The sequence below is a fragment of the Culicoides brevitarsis genome, chromosome 1 (assembly GCF_036172545.1).
Source record: "Culicoides brevitarsis isolate CSIRO-B50_1 chromosome 1, AGI_CSIRO_Cbre_v1, whole genome shotgun sequence".
NCBI lineage: Eukaryota > Metazoa > Arthropoda > Insecta > Diptera > Ceratopogonidae > Culicoides > Culicoides brevitarsis.
The window spans coordinates 20,625,806-20,646,411 of NC_087085.1; the positions used below are offsets into that span (position 1 = coordinate 20,625,806).

At 27.0% G+C, this 20,606-nt stretch overlaps 1 protein-coding gene across 1 annotated transcript in view; it reads right to left on the minus strand.

Annotated features, from left to right (window-relative positions):
• Window positions 1–20,606, minus strand: part of LOC134837177 (protein O-mannosyl-transferase Tmtc3) — a 97,643-nt gene that overhangs the window by 21,744 nt on the left and 55,293 nt on the right. Inside the window, exons 5-6 of the mRNA XM_063852532.1 lie at window positions 19,520–19,619; window positions 10,687–10,802 (exon numbers count right to left, since the gene is read on the minus strand). Coding sequence (XP_063708602.1) covers window positions 10,687–10,802; window positions 19,520–19,619 — 216 coding nt within the window. The remainder of the gene's footprint in view (window positions 1–10,686; window positions 10,803–19,519; window positions 19,620–20,606) is intronic.

Here is a 20,606-nt window from a genome sequence, read left to right on the forward strand (position 1 = left end):
AACAAAAGATAAAGCAAGAGAGCAAAAATTTTTCTCTATGCAATTACAACTTTTGTGTATAATCGTTTGCGTCTTTGCCAGTTTACTTTCGAAGCGACAAACAGACGAACATCGTCATGGATGATGGTGGTGTAACCAAAAATATGAATTGTGTACCTCGGAGGCATGAAATACTATGACAACGATGGCTTTTCATTTGTGTTGCATTGTATTTTATTTCTGTCCTCGCACACAACAACAACAACAACAACATCAACTGGCAGTAAAATAAATAAATAAGAAGGATATAACCGACTCTTCTCCTCCTTTCGTTTTTGTCATATTTTCTCTCGGAGGACTGTCGAACCTGCAGCTGCTGTGGTTGCTCGCAATCTGCACCGCACTTTTATTTGCATTTTACAAGTTCTATCGTATTATCGTCATTGCTTGATGCGATTTGAGCTTTAAAACGTTTTCACAAAACTTTTTCTCTCTGATTGATCGCTTCATGCACTCGTTCCGAAGGACGACAGAAAAGGTTAGAAGAAGTGTCTTCTTTTTGTGCAAAATTTGTGATATTTTGATGTCGAGCTTGTCTTTAGTGTTTGCACAAGCAAATACAACAATTTCCTGAGTGAGTTGCAGCACCAAGGAATAAATTATGAATGAGTGGCAGACAGGTAAGCACCGACAATATTTTTAACGTGTGTTTGTTCCTGTCCCTTTTTTTGTGCGATGCGGCGACGTTTTCGCAAAAGAAAATTTATGTCACAGATTTGCGATTTATGAGAAACGGAGGCGTGTTGAGGTAGCTGGCGAGGAAATTTATTGGCTTGCGACTACTTTAAAATGGTGGTGAGTGAATTTTTGATTTTTCTTAAAAAAAATGGTCAAGCTTGAATTACTTAATTAAATAAATTTAAAAAAATAAATTAAAAATTATAATAAATTTACTTAAATTTTTTTTTTGGGAGCAAAATAGATTTTTTTTATTTATTTAAATCCAATTTTTTTTTATAAAAATCAAAATTTTAAAATAAAATAAAATTATTTAAAAAGAAATTTATTTAAAATATTTTAAAAATTAATTTTTTAAAATATTTAAAAATTATTTTTTTAGAAAATTAATTTTTTAAAAATTTTTGAAATAGTTTTTAAGATAGAATTAAAATTAAAAAAAAAAATTAGAAAAATTAGAATAAATTTTTTAAAGCCAATAAAAAATATAACTAAACTTAACTCCATTGAAATAATTCACAAAAGCAAAAAAAATATTTTTATTTAATAAAAATCTTTTCATCTCCAACCGAGGGCAAAAACGAAAAATAACAAACAATGCTCGATCCCACAAAATGCAAAAAAAAAAATCTTGCAAATACTTTAATTGTCGGTGTTTAACACAAAAAACAAGCGCATAAATAGGTACATAAAAAACATACAAAAATAGGCAAAAATAGTTTCGTTTAAAAATAAATTTCGAAAACATTTTCTGCCATATTTTCCTTGCCACAATAAATACATGTAAAACTGAACTCGGTGTTGCTTGTTGTTGTTGTGTTTTGTTGTGCATTTATTATTTTGTGCAACTTTTCTTGTGCAATAAACAAAACCAGAAAATGCACAAAAATATGCACGATAATAATTCAATAACTAACAAAAGTGCTGCGTAAGGCGCAAAATTGCTGTAAAATTCAACTTTTTGCTTTTTATTTTTTCTTGACCCACTTTTGTGTCGTCGTCGTCGTTTATTTGCAAAAATACGCTCAAAACAATTTTTCATCCAAAGCACGAACAGAGAAAAAAAACCTTGAAACATTCAATTTTGTGTTGTTCGCATTTACACGCAAAACAATCAACAACAACCATAATTTAATGTGTTTTTTCGTTGTTGTTGTTGTAATTTTTTACACGACTTGTAATGTGTATTTTATTGATGCCCTGCCCATGTAAGTGACTTCAAAGGAGAAAATTTTCCACGCTTTGTAAGTTTTTGTCAGTTTTTCCCATGTTTTGCCGTTTTAAGGAAGATTGATGCATTTCTGTTTAAATAATTCTCCAACTTTTAAAATGTAAAAATAATTGATATGAAAGTTTTTTTGTTGTTGTAATTTTATTTTAAAAACATTTTCTTTACAATAATGTCGGAAATGGAAATGTTTTTGAAATAAATATGCAAATTTTAATGGAGTTTTTAATGCCACAACATGTAAAATGGCACATTAACGTCTTTCTTGTGTGCCCTTCTGATATTCCATTTTTTTTTTTGTAATAAAATGTTCTTTTTGTTGTATTTTTCTATGGATATAGGGTAGAAATGGATGAAGCAAAGGTGCAGGTTAATGAGAAGGAAAATTGCATTTTCAGACAATTTAAAAAATGTTGTTGAAATATTATTTTCTCGAGAAAAAATATTTAGCGGTAGTCGGAAAAATCATATGAAACTGTTGATTTTGTGTAATTTTTATTAGAAAAATCACATTTTATTTTTTTTTATGTTACATATTTTACTTTTTTTTGTAATTTTTTTTGATTTAATGTAAATTTTAATTTTTTAATTTTTTTATATTTAGAAAAAAGCACAGTTGCCACATTTTAAAATTTTTAATTTTACAATTTTTTGTTTTTACCCATACAATACAGTTTTGAAAAAAAACCACGTGACCATTTTTTTTTTAATTTTTGACCCAATGCACATTTTAAAATTATTTTTATTTTTTTTTATATTTAATTAATTTTACTTTTTGTAAATTTTTTTATTTAAGATTTTTTTAATTTAATTAATTTTTATTTTTTGACCCAATGCACATTGTAAATTTGAAATCCTGTGCACATTTTAATTTTTTTTAATCACGTGACCAATTTTGTTTTATTTTTAAAGTTAAAAAAAAATAAATGCTATTTTGATTTTTTGACCCAATGCACATTTTGAATGTTAAGCCCAGAACACATTTGAAAAATTTTAAACACGTGACCATTTTTTAAAATTTATTTTTGACCCAATGCACATTTTGAATTTTAAACCCAGTACACATTTTTAAAATTTTGAACTACATAAAAAATAAAAAAAAAAATTAATTAAAATAAATTTCGTGAATTCTTCTTAAACAATAATTTTTCACAAAAACGATTAGAAAATAAAATCCTGCTAAACGTGGATAAAATAGTGCATTAAAAATAAATAAAAAACTATAAAAATAATAACAAATTGATTTTTTATTGCAACATCGCGTCAACATTTTCACGTCGTTCGTCGGGTTTGAGTGAAAGGCGCCTATTTTCCTCACATACACACAAACACACTAATTACTTCTCTTCTCTCAAGTCACCACTTTTTACATCGCTGTTGTTCTTTAATGTTCTTTAAGCGCCTCGACACACGCAAACACATGGAAATTCATAACATCATAAAATAATTATTATTGTAAAAATATTAGGAGAAACACTTTATGGATTCAAGTTCTTGAACATTACAGTACTTTATTTTATTGTGTGTGTGCCTCGACAAAACCCTTTTATTATTCCGCACGATCACGACAACGACGAAGATGACGACAACGCAAAAGTACAAAAAGAGAGTAAAGTGTTTGCTCATTAAAAGTTTAATGGGTTTTATTTTGAGGGCGCCGTCGTCGTCGTTGTTGCCGCGTTTACGTACTTTACATATTTTGAGTGTTGCGAAAATTTTCGGGAATGTCATTACGGGTGAATGTATTACGTTACATTACATTGAGGTTCATTACGGCTTTTAATAAATGATTATGATGACTTTTAGATAGATTTTTGTCTGCGGTTGCCTGTGTTTTGTCTGGCGCGGATTAAAAGAATGACGAGATAAATTGCTGTCTGGAGAGTTTTAATTGAGTTATTTCGTTTGATGGACGTTAATTGCATTAAACTTGATAAAGGACAAGAAAATTATAATTTAAAAAAAAACATAAAAAATTGTTGTTGGAAAAAAATTAAATTATGCACAATTTAAAATAGAAATAAAATGAAAATTCAAAAAAAATGCAATAAATAATTTTTGAACGATCAAATAATTCTTAAAATTTAAAAAAAAATATTTTTTTAATTTTTTTCTTTATTTTTTTTTTTATTTTAATGTTTTATTTTAATATGTTATTAATAATTAATTAATTTAAATATAATTTTATTAAATTTTACAGCAACCTCGATTAAGTAATTTATTTTAAAAAACTTTTAAATTTATTTACATAGTATTTACATTAAAAAAAAATTTAAATTAAATTAAAATTTTTTAATTATTTTTTTTAAATTAAATTTAATTTATTATTTTATTTAATTAAAAAAATATTAAAAAAAATTAAATTGAAATTATTTAATTAAAAAAAAATCCATTTTAACAATTTTTCAAAAATTTCATAAAATAATAAAATCACGTAAAATATTAATGCCTAACCCACAAAAACTAACAAAAAAATCGCAACAAATCAAAGTTTGTGTCAAAAACCAAATAAATCGCAATGGTCTAACCACAAAAACATGATTTTCATTCGTTCGGGAGGAAATCAACATTTGCATCGCGTAACATTTGCGCGCGGTTTAGAACGAATTTTTCACAAACGAGCGAGATTTATCGATTTATGTGATTTTTTTTTCAACAATTTAACCAAAAAACAAACACAGTTAGTTACCGTTAACTGAATCGTCGAACCTCATCAAGGTGGTTTTTATGGATCGTGTGTTATTTTATACAAAAAAAAATTTACATATTAAGAGTATGGCATCCCTTTTTGTGTTCCGAATGATTTTCCAAACAAGGGCGGGAGGCAAATTTATGTTTTAATCATTCGACTGGAAGGGAGATTTTGGTTCAAAATTAAATGACCATTTTCGATCTATTTATGGAATTCTCAGTACGAAAAAAAAATCATTTTGTTGTCATTTATTTAAAAGGTTCTGCGAAGTAAAAGACGCACGAAAAAAAGTAATTTTTTGTGAATATAAAAGATATTTTCTTGTTATAATAATAATCATAATAATAACAAGAGAGAAAAAGCACGACGATGTAATAAGGGAAATTCAATTTATTATATTACATTAGGAGAGACGCGGTGCCTCGTCGTGTTTATTATTATTAGACTCGAAAGCAAATCGAATTGAGGTCGCGAAAAATTCGCAAAGTAAAAGTTTTTAATAAAATTTTGACTTTAGGGAATGAAAATGTGTTCAATGTGTTTTTTTTTTCGAATAACTCGTTTTGATTGAATTTCCATCATATTTTTCATTTTTTTTTAGAAATTGCAAGAGAGAGAGAAATTCATGCAGAGTCATTCAAGGTCGAGCAATTTTTACAAAACATTTATTTTTTTTTCATCGTGCAGATGACAGACAGTCGCAGTGTGATGATGATGATGATTTGTGAAAAACATGCGACGACATCGACGGTAGGTATTTGCAACACTTTCCGAGTAGCAGCAACGAAAAAAAATCTAAATGTCATGATATTTAAATATCATTTAAATTCTTGTTGTGTTTGTTGTTCACAGGGCAGGAATGAATGAAAGATTTTGCAAATAATAACACGTACTTTACGGTTTTTGAATCTTTTTTCTCGTTGTAAATAAATAGTAGAAGCTTATGTAGAAAAAAAATATTAAATGGGGACGTCTGGTTTTTTTTCTATAAAATTTTCTATGAAAAGAGAAAAAAATCTTGGGGCATGTTGATTAATGTAATGCTATTATCATTTTATTTTTACACCTACGTCCGTTTTTTGTAGCTTTAGCAAAAAATAATAATGGCGCGACAAGTAAATGAATAAAATGAAAAGAAAGGCAGACGGCAATTTGATTCAGAAAAAAAGTAATGAAAAAAAATTATAATGAAGGACAAAAGGCGAGTTTTTTTTTGTCTCGGAATTAATTTTTTTGTACGATTTTTGATGTTTAATTATGTGTTTGAGATAAGCTTGGAGAAAAAAATTTAAGAAAATAAATTTTTAATTGATATTTTTTTAATACGATTTCTCAATTTTTTAAGAGAAAAAAACTTTAAACTGAATTTAAAAGATTATTTTGTTAATATTTCTTTCAGTCTTCCGCACTTCGCCTGACGATGAACAACGTTCGAAACTAGTCGCTAATAAAAAATAAAAATTTTGTGTTTTTATTCGTAAAGAACTTTAAGAATTTGAAAAATAAAGACTTTTTTGTGTAATTTAAAATTAATTAATTTTTGAAATTCTTTAAAAATTTTATTTATTTTATATTTTTACATTTGATATTTTTAAGTAATTTTTTTACAGTTAAAAAAATTAAAAATAATAATAATATAATAATAAAAAAAAATAATTAAATTAAATGAAAATTATTTTTTTTTATATTTTTAAATTTAAGTTTAAAATGAAATAACTTTATTTAAGTTAAATTTATTAAAAAAAAGAATTAAATTTACATAAAACATAAAAAATATTAATTTTTTAAAGAAATTATTTTATTTATTTATTTATGTGACAAAAAAAATCATAGTCATTTACATCAAAATTAATTAAAGAATTTAAAATTTATTAGTAAATTTTTAATTAATTATTTTTAAATAAATTTCCTTAAATTTATTAATTTTCATTCTTCTAGAAAAATTTTGCTCATTTTGGTTTAAAATTTATCCACCAGTAATCTTTTTCAGACTAAAAATATTAAATTGCACAAAAAAGTCAATTTGGATGATTTTTTCATCCTTCCAGTCAAATGCGCAATATTTCACATTTTATAAAAAAATAAATAGAAATTCACCTGAAACCTTCGCATATCATCGAAATTCATCCATGATGATGTTGATTCACTAACAGATTATTTTCATAATAAAATTCGATACAATTTTAATGTTTTATGCACTGCACTCAACCCGACTCAATGGTAATAAAATATCTGACATGTATTAAAATGATTATTATGGAAAAAAAAGTATCCGTTGCATTGCAACAAGCCATCAAATAACGCACACACTCGTTCCGTTACATTTGACTGATTGAACAATATTTCATTTTATTGCTACTACAAACATATAAATTTGATATCAATCTACAAAATTGTCAATAAAATTGGTATTATTTTGTGCTAGACACTCACTTACAACAACAAAAAAATGACGATATGTTGATGATGATGATGAATAACGTGCGTAAGTGTGTACATGTGACACAAATTTCATTCAACAGTAAATCATCCACATGAATAACTTTTCACTTTATACCCCTTTTCAGCGCTATTTTATGTTCAGCTACTAAAAAACGGAGGAAAAGTTAAGTGAAAAAAGTAATAATTTTCATTATTATGTCGCTTGTCGTTCATAACAACACAGAAAAAAATAGTCCCTCGCATGTTTGAGGCCAATACAGACTTCGAGTCGTTCAATAAACATTTAAATTTGTAGAAAATGGAATACTTTGGCAGTTATTTAGATGTGTGTGTGTGTGTGTGCCACTAACATTCTGTAATAAAATATAATTTTTCCATCACTTTTGCACTAAACTGGGTCGTACTTTTCCACGAGACGATTGACATCTATCAATGTCACCGTAATAAACGTCTAACTTTGCGATGACGCTGTCGGAAAAATTGCTAAACGCCATGTTAATTACATAAATTTCTCGTTTCACATCATCATTCACTTGTTTTCTTGAGCACGTGAGAAACTTCAATAAATTCTTTTTTTAATGAACTTTGATGGAAAATGTGAAGAAAAGTGGCTGTCTACAAGAATATGCAAGTGCTTGGCAACGACCGAACAAAAATTCTCTTGAGACGTTGAAAATGTAGGAGAAAGCTACTCGTGTAATTAGGATTTAAATTTTACATCGAATATTTAATAGGATAGAAAATTTGGAAATATGAGAAGGAAAATTGGGTCAAATTTTGAGACATTTTACAACTTTTAGGATAAGAGGATTATTATTAATTTTTTTTTTGGTTCGTGGGAAAATTTTTAAAGCAAAAATCACGTATTTTGTGACAAAATAAACAAACTTATTAAAGTTAAACTTTCAACGAAGAAAATTTAAGAGTTCTGTTGCTGAAATTAGTAATGAATGAAGTCATTACTTTGGGATTAAAAACATAAATATTTAAATTAACTTTTACTATAAACAAATTTTGCTTGAGGTAGGTTCAATGTGGAAACAAGTTTCAGGTTTCACTCGAAAATATTGGGAGACAAAATTGTTGAAAAATATTTTTGGTGCAAAATTCGTGGTTTTTATATTTTAATTTCAAATTTTGTGAAAATTATTTTAAAAATTTAAAAAAAATAAATATTTTAGAGTATTTTTTTTAATTTTTTTTCAGTCAGTAAATTATTTTTAAAATTATTCTAAATTATTAAATTAATATTTAAAAAAAATTAAATATAAAATTAGTGTTTTTAATTTAATTAAATTTTTGATTGACAAAGTTCTAAAAAACTTAATTTTTTTTTTAATTTAATTATATTATTTTTTTATAAATTTTAAATATTTTTTAAATAATTTTAAATTTTAATTTAATTTTATTTATTTTTTAGCTCTAATAAATTTCATTTTTTATCAATTTAATTTAAATTATTTTTTTTTAATTTTTAAACATTTTTCGTTATTATTCTGTCCTTAAAAAATAATATAAAATGTTTAATTCTCTAAAAAAATAAAAATAATATTTCGACTAAAACTTAATTCTCAAATTCCAACGAACTCATATAAATAAATCATTTTTGACAATATCTGAGCAAGTGAACACCACTGAGACGCACCTTTTTCTGTCCAAAAATTATTCGTTCACATAAAAAGGCAAAAACCTTGTCCGAAGCTCATTTATGTTCTGAACTTGAGAGAGAGAGGAGAGTGTGATAAAGTTTATATATTATAATAAAATATACATTTCTCAATTTATTTTATTTTTTTTTTCTTTGGTATCTAGCTATTTTGGCTCACATGAAGGAATGTAAGGAAGCAAAACAAGGGACTTGTTTGGACGCAAAAAAAAATAATAATAACAAAAACAACTGAATTATTATTGTTGGAAGGAAAACATTTATATTATCAGACATGCCAAAATATTTATGTTAATAAAAACCTCTTAATATTTATGTTTTTCACTTGTATGTATGGAAAACTAATGTGTGTGTAGTTTTTGTTATTTTGTTTTTCAGATTTCAGGTGAACAAGGAATTTTTTTGGTCTAGTTGAACGAGCACTTTAACTTTATAGACATAGAGGAACGGGAGTTTAAAATAATTTTGAAGCTCGAGTTGGTTTTTAATGTTTGTTTTAATTTTTTTTATTAGTTTAAATTGTTAAAAATTTGTATTATAATTAATTTATTTTAAAATAATTAATAAATTTTCAAAACAAAATTTTAATTTTTTTTTAAATAATTTTAGTTTCAAAAATTAAAAAAATATATATATTAATAAAATTTAATTTTTAATAAAAAAAGTTTTAAAATAATAAAATAAAATTTCATAAAACCGATGATATAAATTTTATAAAAAATAATATTTAATATTTAATTAATTAAATTTAATAAAAATTAATATTTAATTAATTAAATTTAATAAAAATTAATATTTAATGAAATTTGAATATTTTTTTAAAATCGAAAAAAAATAATTTTTGTTTAAATATCCTTTATAAAAATTCAAAAAGCAAAGGCTCGAATTTTTATGAATTTCCCGAAATCAGAATCTCTTTCTCACACACGACCAACAAACGTGAAAAAAAGTTGTTAAATTTTTCCGCACAAACACATGAAAAATATAAAAAAAAAACTTTTTCATAAACATTTTTAGTGTTGCCACCACACTTTTGCCTAATTCAATGCGCTACGAGTAAAAACCAGACTTCATGAACAAATACCATGGCATTGGTTTTGTAGATTGAAGGTGTGCAAACGTTTATAACAAACATGTTGTAATGTAATAATAAAATTTCAACCGAAAAAAAAATTGTTGCAAAAAAAAAGTTTTAAAAATGCCAAAAGGAACTATTATTAGCGATGAAAACTCTTGAACAGCAAAAACAAAACCAGATGAAAACCCGGTCTTGCTTCGTCGTTGTAATAATAATGGACGATGATGAAGTTTTTTTGTCGGTGTTTCGCAAATAATTGAAAATTTTTGTAAAATTTTTAACGTCAATGTCCATTCCTCGCGTTACATGGACAAGACGCGTAATGAAGCAAGTAAGTAAAATTTGTTTTTATCACTGTTTTTGCACACATTTTTTCCTCTCTCTCTCTGTTATTTATAAAACAAACTAAATTCGGGGGTATTACATGTATAAAAAAGCTTTATTTCGCCCGTTGTGGGAGAAAGAGAGAAAGTAATCTGATTTTTTTTTGCCATTCGTGTTTGTGCGAAATAAAAAAAAATGTAAAAGGGAAAAACAATGATAAAGTTACGTAAACAGAGAAAAATTCGGACTTTGTTTTATTTTTTTTTTGCTGCTGTGTGTGAGACAGCTTATTGTATTATGGTTCCACGGGGAGCTGTTAAAGATTGTGATTGCTTGAAACTAAAATTTGCTTTTTTTCTCGTCTTTTATCCTTTTGTTCGAAATTTGTCAAATGGTCTGGTCACATGGTCCGTATTTTAGGGGATTTTCATTATTTTTAATGCACACAGCGATAAATTAAGGGGACTATTGTGCCGCAAAATCCCCGTGGATCGGCTAGTTAGTGCGACAGGTCAAGAAATTGGCAGACGCAGACTTACCTTTTGTGCGACAAACACTTCATAAATGGCACACACGCCAGTTACGGTGATGCCTTGCTCCTTGCACAACATCGCCGTTGTAACCGACATCATTGCCAGTGATAAATATTTCCAGCCTGTAACGAGAAAAAAAAACAGAAAAAAATGAGAGGAAATGAATTGAGATGAAAAATATTTTTATTTCATTTTTTTATTTTATTTTTGTGCGTCTTGAAAAATATTTCGTTCGTCTTTTGGTAGATTTTGTGCGAAGCGGAGGAAGAACAGGAAAAATACGAGGAGCATCCCCGGGGGTAATAAGCGATGAAATTATGTGTGCCGGAATAGTTGACAAGCTGACGTATGAAGGAAAATCGATCGACAATTTTGAGAATTTTCATAAGGAAAGTTTCTAGCAGAAAAAGATTTTGTTGGAATTGATGTTCATGCTATGTAAGTACGTTTTACGCATTTATATTTTCAATTTCATTCTTTCATTATTGAAAAATTTTATTTTTATTGATTTTATTCTGAAGGTTCTCGATTCATTATTTGTTCATATTGTTTTCAATATTTTTAGTTTTTTAAAAATATTTTAAAAAGTTTTAAAAATATTAATATTTTTATATTAATAATATTAAAAAATATTAATTTCCCAATTATTATTTAACTTTAAGAAATTCACAATTTTTAAATTTTTTCTATAAATTTTTTATATTTTTTTTATTATTTATTTTATATTTAAATTATTTACATTTTTCGTTTTGGAACTTTTATTTTATTTTAAAAAACATCCATTCAGGAATTAATGAAGTTTTTTAATAATTATAAATAAATATTTATAATCAGATAAATTATTATATTAATTAATTTATTATATTTATTTATTTTAATTTAGTAATTTATAAAAAAAATTATTAATTTACATATAAATAAAAATTAATATTAATTTAATTAATTCCTGGACGGATATTTTTTTAAATAAACCAAAAGTTCTAAAACGAAAAAAAAAAGTTCTAGATATAAGATGTTATGATTAGTTAGTAATCAAGTCCCTTTAGTTAATGTCATTTATTGTATAAATTTAAGTCCTGGTTAATAAAATATTGTATTGTATTGTATTGTAAACTAAAAAAAATAGAATTTTTTAAAATTAAATTAAATTTTAAAAATCGCTTTAAAAAAATAAAATCCATGAAAATTTTTTTAATCACAAAAAATTTTAAAAACAATATGAACAAATAAAAAATTCGAGAACTTTCAGAAAAAAAAATAAATAAAAATAAAAATATTATAGCCTCGATTATAGCTAAAATATTATTTTTTTATTAATAAAAAATTAATTTTAATATTTTAAAATTTTTTTAATAATTCAAAATAAATTTAAAATTGTTGAAATTTATAAAAAAAAATTTTAAATATTCTATAACCATTTCTCATGTAAAATTACAATTGTAACACATAACGAGTTCTGAAGTAAAAGCATAAGAATGTAAAAAAAATTAAAAGGCAGCTCATTATAAGCCTTACATGTTTTCCATATTTTTTTTTCTTAACACATTTTTGTTTTATTTTACAAAAATTTCCTGGTATCCTAACTAAAAAAAATACGCTTTTGCTTCCGCCACTCTCTTGAGACTCTGCCATATTTATAAATTATTCTACTTGGGAATTTTAATTAAAAAAACGCTTGCAATTCTTTACAATTTTCACCCATTTTCCATATTTCATTCTGAATCTGCTTTGCTCCAAAGACGCGTACCTTTTTTATTTTATTTTATTTTTTTTATTATGAAAAACTTTTTTTTTTCTCAAGTGTTTATGGAAAAAATAATAATTAAATTGCCGACCGACTTCATTATCAATTCAAACATAAATTGAAAAAAAGAGGTGAATTTGTAATCAACGAAACTCTCTTTTTCTCTCTATCTATATTCAACACGTTACATGAAGAACGTTAATTAACGTGTTGTTGAATAAGAAGAAAAAAAATTGTTCATTAACTTTTCAAATTAAACTGTAATCGATTTCGTAATTTTTAGCATAATGATGTGATATCATTCGATTTGTGTTGGTGTTCCCTTTGAGCAACGACTCGAAAATAATTTGATTGGTAATCATAATTGCTATAAATGAGCAAGCAACGATATTAACTCAACATTTTTTTTTCTGTGGGATCAAACTTTATGCATGCTTAAGCAATTTTCAAGGAACTTATTAGGAAAATGTAATTTACTCCTTTTTCTGTAGTCTTTGGAACGCGTCTCACTGAGGAAACACAAAAAATTGCTTTGAAAGCTAAAATTTTCTAATTACTTTTTGATTAGTTGTCCCTTTGTCGGATGAGGAAAGTTTCCTCCGAATGTGGCGACGACGAAGGCAGTGCGTATCGAGGAGGAAATTGAAATTTGTAAATTATTATTATCGTCTTCCGTCTCTGGCATGTCGTTTGTGTAAAAATATCAATTTCCGATATTTTGTACGGTTTAATTGTTTCGGCAGAGCATTTCTCAAAAAAGAGTCGAAAGGAGAAACTTTGTATCTCGGAATCTAACCCGAATGTTTGTAAAATGTATCAAAAGCACTCGGTTAACCATGCATAGAGCCTTTGTACTTGCGTTTGTGTGTGTGTGACCAGAGTTGAGTTTTTGGTTTATTATAAATTGAATTTTCTTTAACATTTCATGTTTCGACTGGAAATTCGACATGAAAGGCACCCAATTTCGTTTTATATTTTATTATTTCTTTATCCTTGTGCAATATTGATTTTTTACACACACACACAGAAGAGTTTGATTGAATTTAAGCGCTGCATGTAAATTATTTCTCCCCAGTGAGGAGTCACTTTTGCGAGTCTCGTTTCTCATTTCTCACTTTGCTGCCTGTCACTCCCTTAAAGTCTGTCAACATATGGAAGAAGAAGAAGAAGAAAAAAAGAACACACATATGTAAATGTCTTGTACATAAATTTAACCTTTAGTTACTCCTTAGACCTTCGCATGTGTGTGTGTGTGTGTGTGAATGTCTAACCAGTCATCCATCTTCCGAGTTTCTTTCGTTGCTTGAGCTAGATGACTGGTAGACGCCCATTCATATTTATTTATGGATGTGCCTTATAAATATTATTACACTTTGTGTGCTTAGTGAGGAGGCCAGCAAACGTTGCTTGCTGTTGATAAATGTTTGTGTATTAAAGTAAATGATTCCCATGCGAAACGCGTGAGTGGCGAAACGGATGAAGAAATGAGTTCGATTTTTTGTGCTTTAAAAAATCTTGATTACTACTTTAAAAGAAAATTTAGTAGAAATTGTAAAAAAACTGTTTGAAAATTACAAAAAAAAAACAAATCTGAAAAATTTTAAAAATATTTTTAAACATTTTTTAAAATATATGAAATTGTTTCTGTGACATTTTTTTAAATTTTTTGCTTAATTTTTTATCACTTATTTTTTTTAAATTTTTTTTTTTGTTTAATTTTTTTTTAAATTTTAATAAAAATATTTTTAAAGATTTTTAAAAAATATAAAATTGTTTCTGTGATTTTTTTTTAAGTTTAAAAAGTAATATTGAATGATTTTTTTATTTCTTGAAAAATTTATTGAATGATTAAATACAAAATTTATTTCTTTTTTTAATTTGAATATCTTTTATTATTTTTTTTATTTCAAAATTTTTTTAAATTTTATTTATAATTTTTTAAAAAATTATTCAGTTTTAATAATTATTTTTTTACAATAATTTTTCTAATAAATTTGATTTTTTTTATTAATATTCTTAAATTTAATATTTTTTTCCGTTTTTTAATGATTTTTTAAAAATTTAGCTGAGTTTTTAGTCAAAATTTTACTTTTTGAAGCAATAGAATACGAGAAAAATTTACAAACTTTTTTTTTTAAATTTTTTTTCAAACAAATAAAATTTCAAGTTTCTGTCTCAATGAGAAAATTTATGAAAATCCATTGAATTTCACTGTTTTTGCTAAATTCAATAATAATAATGATGACAGGAAACTCTTAAAAACCACTTGTGGAAATTAAATTTCCTCTTTTATCATCAACTTCAGCAATAATTATCATAACTACTGGCACAAGATTTTTCATTCCATTGTTATTTTTATTTTATTTGTTCGTGTGTTTTCGACTTTAGCAAGTCGACTTGAAACGCAAAAAAAAATCTTTGCAGCAAATTTAAAATTAAAATTAGATACTAAAGAAGTCAAGAAGACGAAGAAGAAGCAAAACTTTTAAACGTAGTCATTGAATTTTAAAATTTATATCTTTCTCATTCATTTTCAGTTTATTTTCTCGGATGCTCGTCCATGGCCGAGCAAAATACGAAAAATTTATTTAAAAAACTACACTCGTAGCTCATCGTTCGATTAGAAGACCTGCAACAACGAGCGCCAACGACGATTACACAATTGAATCACAAATAATGGAAATTCGATCCGACACAGAAAGTTTCTGTGTGTGTGCGAGTAGAATCCCATTAATCTAAAACAAACATCTATTGTTGCATGCAAACTTACACGGGCGGCGCGCAAAGTGCATTACAACAATACATTGAATTTATCGGAATTTATTTAAAGGTGTGCAAAATTGAACCCTTTCTATCTCTTCTTATGTGGGTTGTCTCGAGTAGTGGACCGATTATGTGAGAGATACGAGACCCAAGTCACATGCGACTAAGCGAGTGTATTAAAGGCACGCACACACACACACACACAACATTATTGAATTATGGATTTTATTTGACAGAAGCAATTTATTTGCGAATATTGGATTCCTGTTTCAAATGCGAGAACTCGACTCGACTCGTGTCGTGTGTTTGTGTGCGCTGCAACACACAACAATTTATGATATCTTCTCTTCTCGTTTTTAAAATAAATGTTTTGAAATGCCATGGATAACGAAACTGCTAGTTACCTAAATTGCGGAAAATTTGCTTATTTTGCGTCACAAATTTTGGCGAGAATTTTTTATTTAATTTTTTTTTATTTTAAAATTTTTTATAAAAATTTAAATTAAGTGAAAAGAAAAGTTTGATTCAAATTTATTAAAATTTTATTCTTTAATTTAAATTTTTTTATAAAAAACACGATATAAAAAATTTAAAAGCTAAAAAATAGAATAAAAATTGGTTTTAATTAATTTTTCTGAATTTTTATTATGTAAAAATGAACATAATCAACTTTTAATTAATTAATTTTTTTAATTAATAAATTTAAAAAAGTAAAAATAGCTTTTACATTAAACTTAGATTTTTGGTTTATTTTTTTTTGTTAATTTTTATAAAAATTATTTGAAGAATTGAATTTCTATTGATTGATTTTTTCTATAAAAATATAAATTTAATTTGTATATTTTTTTTTATTTCGAATTTTTTCGAAGTAAAAAATCATTATTTTTTAAATTTTTTTTTAAAAAAGAATTGAATTTTTTTTTTTGAAATCATCTTTATCAAAAAATTTAAAATATGGAAATAAAATTAAATTTTTAAAATTTTTTTTTTTAAATTTTATTTTTTAAAACTTTTAATTTTTAACCTAATTTTTTAATTTTTTAATTTTTGAAAATTTAAAATTGCAGGGTTAAAAAACATTAAATTTTTCATTTTGTAAAAATAAGAAAAATAATTTTATTTTATTGCTAAAACTTTTCTAAAGAACTACGAAACACATTTTTTTCACAATGTAAGCGAGAGTTACGAGAGCGTGGGGTGCAAGTGAGCTGGCAGTCAAGCAAACGAAAAAGAGAGAAAGAGAGGTGAAGTGCATATGTTAAATTGCATGTTCAATGATATCCTATAAAATAATGCAAAACTTTCCGATATCACACACAATAAATATTATATATATTTCCTGCAAGTGCCTGTGCCATGGCATGCCATGTGAAATTGAAGTCATATTAATTTGCACGAACTTTTCTCCCATATATATACGTTCGTGCTGTGTGACCTAAAAGTTTTCTTTCAAATATGTCACATTGTTGCTTCTTATCACCTCTTTCACTCACACATGAGTAATAACAGTAATAAATTTTGAATCAATTTCCAAAATAAAAGGAGTAAAGTCTATATTCAGACGTTACGCAACACGAGGAATTACAAATTTGTTCCATTTTTTTGCTTTTGCTGATAGAACAGTTTTGCCACAGAAAATCGGCTTACGAACACAAAATTTGTATTTATTTACAAGTTTTGCCGAGCTAAGCCTTCTTCAAGGTGTCCCACGTAGCATACAAGTGAGCATCTTTTGTGCGGCACCAACGGCAAAAAGTAACAGAAAACTGGACTAACAACAACAAATAATCTGCATAAACTTTTAAAAGCACGTACTTTTCCATTAAATTACAACAAAATGAAATGTTGTTCATTTTTTTCCTCTTTCTATGCCTTCTTGTGCTCGTTACGACACGAAAAACGACAACGGAGGCGCTAGAGAAAGCCGTAAGATGCGAAAAGTTATACAATTTATGAAAATGAAAGAAAATCCAGGGAAATGGTGGCAATGGAAAAATATTGAAAATGAGAAAAAAGAATATTCTTTTTTTTTGCTGCTGCTTCTGTTTCAGTGCTATTCAGGCTTATCATTTTTCTGTGAATTTTTCATCGATATCGAATTGACGAGAGATTTTTCCAGGAATCTAAATGTTCAGTCAATGCGATGAAAATGTATGAGTGCTCTCGCAAATATTTAATCCTTCGTGATTGAAATTTTGTTTTTAACCATGAAAGGTTTTTTTTTCATAACTTTTTGTTTCGACGCAATTTAACGATCGATTTTTTGAATTGAAAAATTTTTTTTTCTTCAAATATGACTTTGAAGAATTTTCCTAATGTACACTAGGATGAAAAATTTAAAATTTGTACAGGGAAAAAATAATTTAAAAATAAACGACATTTTGACTTTGTTGACCACGTGTTCATTTGACCCACGTGGTTTCTTAATTTTTTCAATCTTATTTTTTCAAAGAAATCCGTCACTATCCTCAGTTTTTCAAATAAATTTGAGCTGAAAAATATTGGAAATGTGCACTGGGATAAAAAAAAATGATCTTCGCAAAGATCCTAAGGAAGTATGCAACAGGGCCCTTGTATACAACCTATGGACGAAAAACGGGTCGGATTGATCCCTTAAGAGATCGAGAAATTCCATTAAGGGATCACTTTGACTTCTGAAGGGTCAACCTGATTTAATTTTCTGATCCGTTTTTCGCCCATAGGTCGATCTGCAAAGAAGCCGTAGAAGAGGTCGCCCTAAAAACAACTGGCGACGCTCCACACTCTTAGAAGCCAATTTCATGGGTGAGGGGCAACTGATTAACCTCTGGGATGTGAAAGATCTTGCGAATCGACGAACCAGCTGGCGACAATTTGTGGATTGCCTTTGCTCAACATGAGGACAGTCTCAAGTCTTCGAATATGAGTCTTGCTTGATTTTTAAGCGGTTTTATATACGAAATCCGTTACTATCCTCCGCGATCTTTAGATCAATAGATAGATCTGTATTTTTTTTTTCAAATTTTCAGACTTTAAAAAAATTGAAATATCTCTAAAATCGATTTTTGAATTGACAGATGTCAAAATTTACTGTTTCGCGCCAAAATATTTTTAAATTTCCTTTTATAGCTTTTTTCATTTATTATTGACATCCACTTTAAAAAAATCCCCAATGGCGTACTTTTTTCTCTATTGACGTAAAATCAATTCCAATTCTTATGGATTCCATTTTTTTTCACAACTACAGCTTTTTTATACGCAATAATAGCTATAGATAGATTATCCTTCTTCAAATATTTGAATTACATTTATTCTCTTCTATCAACATAAGGGCCATTAAAAAATTTTTTTTCGCAACATTTTTTCACGTTTTACGAAGATTAAAGAACTTTCAGGTAACGTCATCATGTAATCTAATCCGGTAATTAGTGACCTACTTTTCCAGCTTCATTTTTCACCAAAAATTTTATTTCTCTTTTGTTTCTCGCGTGCATCCATCACATCACATCAGCAGTTAGCGAGAGACAAAACAAGTTAAATGATGGTCATTCCAATTTATTTTATGCAAATAGTCGTTTCCTATTTAACCCTTCAAATGATACGAATGTCGTTGCTAGCGAAACTCTTCAATAAATAACATCACAAAAGCATACATTCCGTTGATTTTTCGGGCAATGGCGCGGTGTAATGTTAGGTCAGAACAGATAAAAATTGGATTTTACAGACTGGCATGTTCGCTTTTTTGATTATTGTCTTTGTGATGTTGCTGCTGCCGCGACATGGACGATCTCGCTCGCTCGCTCTCTCGTATGACATGATCTGATAAATGATGAGCACAATCATGGACGAGCGCATTCTTGTTTCATGTAACTAATGATGACTTGTTTATGCATCACTTATCTTTCCAAGCTAAATAATGTGTGGAGGCAATGTTCCGATCAAAGGATGTTTGTTTTACGGGCGGCGCAAACAAACTCGTGAAATTGTGGATATTGAAATTGAAGGCCTGGAAGGATTTATTTCGGTCCGTATAATTAAATGTTTGAAAAATGCCATGGAGCTGTCTGTCACACGGCAAATTTAAAAATAAATTTCATTTTGAATGGAAATTCGCACGTAGGCAGTCAGACGGAACAACGCAAACAAAGACAAAACACTCCCCGAAAAATACACGAAATAAATAAGTAAAGAAAGTTATCCTCATAAATCATTTATCAAGTTGTCAAAACTTGTCTTTGTTTTGTGTTTTATTTTTCTCCTTAGACTTGTAAGTACAGCAAACTTATCCCTGCGCCGCATAAATCTCCTCGCAGAACGAACGGGGAGAGTTAGAGAGTTATAGCAAGAACTTACCTGTACTCTTTTTTCGTCTAGTCGCTTTTGTGTAGAAGATAAATGCAGCGATGAAGAATACAGACGACAGCGTTTCGGCTCTGCCAACGACGCCAGTTACCTAAAAAGAAATAAGAATTTGAAATGAGATTAAAATATATTCGGTGTCTTGTTATTTTTATTCTGTCTATTTTTTTTTGTTACTCGCAGGTGAAGTGAACATTGGATGCTGAAAAATATCTGTTTTGTGTGACTTGACTGGTTTATTGTTGTAATAAAATTTTCAAGTTGGTGCAGTCTCGTGTGCAGACACAAGACACGACACGACAGGTGAAGAAACAGCAAAAAAAAAGAAAAAAAGTACATGTGAGATAACTCTGTCGACAAGTAACATAAGCAGCTACAAGCTTCGAAAGTTATAAATAGAATGAGAATGTAAATGTTGGAGGATTTTGTGCGCGTCGAGTTAAGAATAAAATGGGAAATGACACCCGAATGAAATTGGATTCAAAAGATGAGACAACGAGTGAAGTGTAGGTATTAAGTGTGGGGAGGATCAATGTAATCTTTTTATTCTTACGACACTCTTAAAATTGAGTTTTTTTTTTTGTTGCTTTATATTTATTTAGGGCAATGTGGAGTGGGGATTGCACGTGTTAATGCATCAAAATGGAAGAAATGAAAGATAAAACCTTTTTTAACTTTAAACTTTTTTTCATGATTTTTTTTTATTTAAGATTTTTTTTAAAATATTTTATCCTTTAAATTTTGATCCGAAAATGCCTATTTTTATGTGACAAAAAATGGGTAAAAAAATATTTTTATTTTAATTCGAATTTAAAAAATATTTTTTTTTAATTAATTAAATTTAAAAATTAATTTTTTAATTATTAAATTTAAAAAATTTTTTTTTTTAATAAATTTTAATTTATTAAATTTTACAATTTAATTCTTTAGTATTTATTTTTAATTAAGTCATTTTATTTGAGCGACGAAATTTTATATTTTCAATAATTTTTAAATAAAATCTGTAGAAAAAATAAAAATTCAGGTAAAAGAGTAAAATTTCTAAACTTTTTCTGATTTCAAAAAAAGAAAAAAAAAATAT